Raw genomic sequence first — 6,475 nt, 5'->3', positions numbered from 1 at the left:
CAGGAACCTGCACTGGGGGTGGGGTGGGGGACAGAAAGGATGTTTTGAGTTGGGGGACGAGACCCAGGGCAGTGAGGCTCAGCCAAGCCCCTGCCCTGGTGTAGACCTGAAGGGTCTCCGTGCCTCCGCCCCAGCCCAGGCCCAGTGAGGACCCCTGCGGCAGGGTGACTTCCTCTGAGTGTGCTCTGGAGCTGAGGCAGATGTTTCCTGCAGCTGGCCACTCAGCCCTCCCCCACGGTCCCCGAGATAGGCCTATTTTTAGCTCCATTGTTACCCACCCTGTTCATCTGGATGTCAGGGGCGTGTGGGGGGCTGTGGCCCTGGAAGGGGCACTCCCCGGTCTGGCCCGCCGTCCGCCTTCTGCAAGCCCACTGTTCTAGGCTTCGCGGTGTCTGTCTGTCTGTCAATCTGGGGAGGCTCCCAGGGAGAGGTGGGGCCGAGGGCTGATGCAGTGGGAGAGCCCCGGGCGTCGCCGCATTAGGAGGTGAACTCTCTGAGCCTCAGTTTTCCCACCTGCTAAATGGGGAAATAGCTGGTCTCCTGCCTTCTCGGGGTTGTTCTGGAGATGGTGACTGAGATTAGTTCAGTAAGGACACCTGGAGTGGCAGCATCTGGAGTGGGGGAGCGAGGTGGGCACTAACTGAACACAGGCTGCAGGTCCTCAGTGGGTTCAAGTGTAAGTTCCCGTCGGCCCCCCGAGGACCCAGACCTGGTCGCTGCCTGGAGAGAGTTGGCGGGATGCTCTCCAGCCCCTTCCCCAGGAATTGGTCCCCAGGTCCCAGCTGCCTGCCTGGGGACCGAAGCTCAGGACAGAGCTCCTTCCCCAGAACTGGCTGCCTCCTCCCCGGGGGTCCCACCTCGCCTGCTCTGTCCTGGGAGAGTCCCACCTGGATGGCACCTGCGTGCTCTCCAGGACCTCCCTTGGCTTTGGAGGGTCCCTAGAGGGGAAGGAGAGGCTCTGTCTTAGGTGGGGAGACCCTGGGGGCCTTTCTCTGCCTTGTGGAGTGGTTGGGGCCATGTCTGTCTCTAGCGTTGAACAAATGTTCTGCTCCGTGGAACTTTCTAGATCTCTGGGGCATCCACACCTAGAAGTGGATGGTGCCCTCGTGGCCTCGCAGCTGCGCCTCCTCAGCTGCCCACCAGGCCCTGGCGTCCAGGGTTGTCTGCTCTGTGGCCTCCTCACAGTTGGCTCCTGGATCCTGGAGACTCTGCCCACGCGTGGCCCGCAGCCCTCAGCACGGCCTGTCCACTGGCAGGGAAACTCGACGTTCTGCATGAGGGGAAAGGAGTAAGCCCTGTCCTGTGGCCATGCGGCATGTGATCATTGAGGGTCAAACCTAAAAATAACAGGGTGCATTAGTCAGGATTAGATTTGGCTGCAAGTAATAGGAAAAGCCAAGTAGCAACAGTTTACACAAGATGGAAGTTTATTTCTCTGTCCTGTCCGAGCCCAGAGCTTTGCAGGCCTGGTGCGATGGCTCTGCTCCACGGTTTCCTTGGGGAACTTGATCTCCCCCATTCCTGGGGTGTGGATTCATGGGCTCATGGTTCAAGATGGCTGCAAACCTTCCATCATCACATCTGGGTTCCAGGCAACAGGATGGAAGAAGGGAGGAAAAGATCTCATGAGGAAGGATTCTGGAGTTTGGCATGTGACACTGCTCATATGTCCTGTTAGCTAGGATTCATCACGTGGCCCCAAGTGTCTGCAGGGAGTGGGGAAGGTAGTGTTAGCTCTGGTGGCCATGTGCTCAGTCTCTGTCCCTCCTGGGGGATGAAGGCATCGAGGATGGTCCTGCCTGGGAAGCTGGGCCGGATCAGGACCTGCAGTGTCTCACGGGGACCTTCCCCAGGGGGACATCCTGCCTTGGGGCCAGAGAACCACAAGCCCAGGCTGGAAAGGCTGGGCTGAGCCTGCGGAGAAGGGCCTAGGGAGGAGGAGCCCGCTCAGGGGCAGTGCTGGGACAGGGAGGCAGGTCACCTCTTCTCTTTGGTCACAGCATGCCAAGAAAGTGTGGCCCGTGTCTGGGGAAGGACAGGCCCGCTCCCAGGAGAGTGGCCAGAGGCTGGGGGCTCAGAGGCCTCAGGAAAATGAAGCGCTGCGGGCTCCAGGGCACCTGTGACCGGGAGCAGGGTCCGCCCCAGGACCAGGGCGTGCTGCCTGGGGACTCGGGCCAGGGAGGGCCCAGGGCTTGCCAGGTGGGCTGCGGGTCCCTGGAGGCCCCGGCCCCGTGGCTGCCCCTCCTGGGCTCCTCCAGGAGAAGCCGGGAGCCGAGGGTTTATTGAGGCCCTTGGTTCTTAAGCCCAGGTGGCCGCAGCGTGGACATCACCAACTAGAGGTCAGGCTCCTGGCTCCTGGACGCCTCCTGGGGGCCCGCAGCTTCCTCCTCCAACGTGAACGCCTCTCAGGCCGCCAGGCAGAGCCAGGAAGCGTGGTCTTTATATGGCAGCTTAACCAAATCGGTTTTTAAAATTTTAGTTCTGAAAAACACTTTTGACCCCAATATTTTTATTTTGAAGAATCTTGAACGAGCAGTGAGCACCTGAGCCCTGATGGTCGACGTCGGCTCTCTGGCTTCTCTCCGGCTCCACGAGCCCCTCGAGACAGACAGGAACCCAGGGCCACCCCCAGGGCCACCCCACAGCCGCAGCCCCTGCTGAACATTCAACAATCTCTGCAGACACTCTCCATCCTGCTTTTACTTTTTAAACTCTCCTTCTCAGTTGGAAGGAATAGATGACACCCACCTCTAACAGGTTGTGATCAGCAGCACGTGCCCACGACCTGCAGCTGCCCCGGGCTGCCCTCCGGCCACGGGACTCAAGCACTGTCCAGTAGAAAGGGAACGTGGGCCGCGTGGGCCATTTTAAATAGCCACGCTAAAAGGGCAGAAAGGAGTGGATGGAGTTGATTTTAAGAACACACATCATTTGACCTTTTATTTTTTTAATTTTTTTAAAGAGAGAGTGAGAGAGGGGAGAGAGAGAGAGAGAATTCTGTTAATATCCATTTTTTAGTTATCGGCGGACACAACATCTTTGTATGTGGTGCTGAGGATCGAACCCAGGCCGCACGCATGCCAGGCGAGCGCGCTACCACTTGAGTCACATCCCCAGCCCTATTTGACCTTTTATTCTATCTTATTTTTTGGTGCTGGGGTTTAAACCCAGGGGCACTCGACCACTGAGCCCCCTCCCCAGCTCTTTTTTATATTTTATCTAGAGACAGGGTCTCGCTGAGTTGCTTAGGGCCTTGCTCAGTGGCTGAGGCTGGCTTTGAACTCATGGTCCTCCTGAATTGCTGGGATTATAGGTGACCCCTGCTCCTGGTGCTCAATGTCCTTTCATGTGCTTGTTTGGCATCCAGATGAGTTTTCAAGTCTTGTCCATCTTTAAATTGTATTTTGTGTGAACTTGGTATTGAGTTGTAAGAGTCGGTGTCTTGTAGGGCACAGTCAGGATTAGATGGGATAATCCATGATAAAAGCCTGGCAGTCAAGAGACCCTCCTGTTGGCACTCTTTCACTGCGGGCTCTTGCTGTGACATCCTGCCTCACCACAGTCCTCAAAAGAGTAGGACCAACCAACCATGGGCTGAAACTTCAAATCTGGGAACCCAAATAAACCTTTCCTCTTTTTAAGTTGATTATTTCAGGTAGTTTGTTATAGTGATACAAGATGACTGGCAGACAATACTGTCCAAACCGTGCAGGATGTGGCCCCTCCTCTTACATCTCTCCTCATTCCAGCCACCCCAGTATCCCCTCAAGGGATTGGGCACTAGGGTGCCCACCCACACCCCTGAGCTTACTGACCACTGTCCCTGGCAGTGGACAACAGTGGTACGGCCACTAGGACCATCAGTTTCAGGAACCAAACGCACCTACAGCTGGGAGAGGCCTTCAGACCACTCCGTCCCTCACTGTCCACTCGTGGCTGGAACACTGAGGCCCAGAGAGAGGGAAGGGATTGCCCAGTCCCCGCAGCATGTGACCGGCAGGCAGGGCTCCGCTGGCGAGGCTCACTCTGGCTGGCCGAGACGCCGGGGTTGTGCCCTCCTCCCGACATTTTGGAGGTGGGTCAGTTTTCAGGGGACACGGGCCTGCCCCGCCCCCTGCAGCACAGCTGGGCACATCTGTGTTGTCTCCTGGCTGCCCCTCCAGGCACAGCCGGGGCCTGTCACTGCCTGTGAGCCTGGGGGCAAGGGAGGCCCGTGGCCAGCGGGGAGTGGAGGTGTCGCGCCCCGCCCTGTGGGAGTGGTGACAGCTGCGGCCAGCTGTGCTCCTGCAGGCCCTTCCTGCGTCCACCCTTGGCCCTCACCCTGTGCCCCCTCCCCTGTTTGAGCCCGTTCCCATGCATGTCCCCTTGGCCCAGGACACTGGGAGGGGTCTGGGAGGTTCCGTGAGCGCTTGGGGCCCTGCAGCCCCAGAGCCGCCATGAGGAAATGTCCGGCTCTGCCGACAGCCAGCTGGGGCCACCCTGGGCCCCTCCTCCTCTCTGACCATGTGTTTTGGTGTGGGGACGTGGGGGCTCATTCTTACCATCTTTGAGGGAAAATAAAGGCAGGGGAGAACTGGGGGTGAAGGGGGGACGGCTCCTGGGGACCGGGGACCAGGGTGTGCTCTCCATAGAGCTGTCCTGGGGCTTCAGGGGTGAGTGGAGACAGGGAGGGCTTTCCAGGGAGAGGAGCTGGCCTGGCTCAGGCTCCGGGAGGGCCCTTGAGCCTGGTGGTCAGTGTCCTGTCTGGAGACCCCAGGGTAAGGGGTGGCTCTGGGGCGGGGGTCGGCAGGAACTCTGCTGTGGCTGGCCTTGTGTGGGTCCGTGACCCACCCCCGGAGACTGGAGGTGCTGCTGGGGCGCAGAGCCCNGGCGGCAGCGCCGTGGACGGGCGGCCCTCACTCAGCGTCCATTCCTTCCAGACCATGAGCGTGCACAACAGCAAGGCCAAGTCCATCATCCCCAACAAGGTGGCCCCGGTCGTGATCACGTGAGTAGCGGGTGGGCGTGGCCATGATCCTGGAGGACCCGCCCCCGGGAACCCCTGGAGGTGCAGTGGGTGGCGCGCACCTCCTGCTTACAGAGGGCTTTCCGTTGCATACGCGAACACAGGCCCAGAGAGGGTAAGCGGTCTTTCTGGAGACGCCCAGCCAGCAGGCAGCAGATCTGGGTTTCTGCTGTGACTCCCTGAGCCCGTGTTACCACTTCCTCCGCGACAGAGAGTGTGGAGAAAGGGGAGGGGCGGGAGGGGACATCCTTTGAAAATAACTTTTGACTAAACATTTTCAAAGGAAGTGTATATATTTAGATACATGGAATATAGATGTTTTCTTTCAAAGTCAGTAATTATGGCTCCGAAGTGCGGTAAAGGATGGATCAACTCGGGGCCTTGGGTGGCAGTGGGTGGCGGTATGGACCTGTGTTCCCAGCAGCTCTGGCGGTGGAGGCGGGGTCGAGGCCAGCCTCAGCAACTCAGGGAGACCCCGTCTCGAAATAAGAAAGGAAAAGGGCTGGGGTTGTGGCTCAGCGGTAGAGCGCTCCCCTCGCGTATGGGAGGCCCTGGGTTCGATCCTCAGCACCTCATAAAAGAAAATAAAGATATTGTGTCCAACTAAAAGGTAAAGTATATTAAAGAGAAGAAACAGAAAGGCCTGTGCAAGGGCTGTGCTGGGCACCCGTGCTGTCCCCAAGGGTGGCTTGGACAAGGGGTCAGGTGCGCTCGCCACGCCTGTCCACCCTGCTCCTCTGCCGCTGGGCCTCCCAGGCGGTGGGGAAGGGGACCCCATGAGCAGAGCATTAAATACACTCTACACGTAGAATTTTGGTGGAGACTCTATGAGGGTTGAAACCCGCCTGGGGCCCAGGGCCTGGCAGGAGGGTGTCATCATAACACATTACCGTGCTGGGGATAAAGGGAGGATGCAGAGAGGGATGCAGGGAGTCTCTGTTCTGACAGGAGCCTCAGCAACTTAGCGAGATCCTGTGCTCTGTGACCTAGGGCCAGCCTCTCGCCCTCTCTGGGCCTCAGTTTTCTTATCAGTGTAATCAGAGATAATATTAAATATTTTACCAAGTGCTGGGCCCTGAATGGCTGCTGGCCAGCTGTAAAGACCCAGCTCAAGGCACCGTGTGTGGCCTGGGGCTCTCTGAGTGCTGCCCTCCTTGGCCAGCAGAGTGCTGGAGGCCGAAGGACCCTTGGGGGTCATGCGGTGGAGGAACGGCACCCTCACCCTGTAGGCTCACTCTGCCCGTCACCTCTTCATTATTGTTACTGGACACTGTTCCTCCTCGTCACTTCAGTGGCAGCTTGAGCGCTTGTCCCCGAGGCCATGTGCCCGGAGCCTGATGTGCTCACTGTCCATCCTCTGGAGAGAAGCTCTGCAGAACCCGATGGGAGCCAAAACCCATCTGGACGTGACTGGGCTCGCGAGGTGGCGAGGTGGCCGAAGGTGGCCTGCCCCCCCCCCCCCAGCCCAGC

General features: G+C 58.8%; 1 protein-coding gene across 1 annotated transcript in view; it reads left to right on the top strand.

Moving 5' to 3' along the window:
- Nucleotides 1-4,863: 4,863 nt before the first annotated feature.
- Pald1 (phosphatase domain containing paladin 1) overlaps nucleotides 4,864-6,475 on the top strand; it is a 36,733-nt gene continuing 35,121 nt past the window's right edge. Inside the window, exon 1 of the mRNA XM_015500466.2 lies at nucleotides 4,864-4,987. Coding sequence (XP_015355952.2) covers nucleotides 4,923-4,987 — 65 coding nt within the window. The 5' untranslated portion in view covers nucleotides 4,864-4,922. The remainder of the gene's footprint in view (nucleotides 4,988-6,475) is intronic.

Source organism: Marmota marmota, unplaced genomic scaffold (genome assembly GCF_001458135.2).
Source record: "Marmota marmota marmota unplaced genomic scaffold, marMar, whole genome shotgun sequence".
In the NCBI taxonomy this organism is placed as follows: domain Eukaryota; kingdom Metazoa; phylum Chordata; class Mammalia; order Rodentia; family Sciuridae; genus Marmota; species Marmota marmota.
Note: the sequence above shows the minus strand (reverse complement) of the source record. Positions and strands in the feature narration are given on the sequence as shown.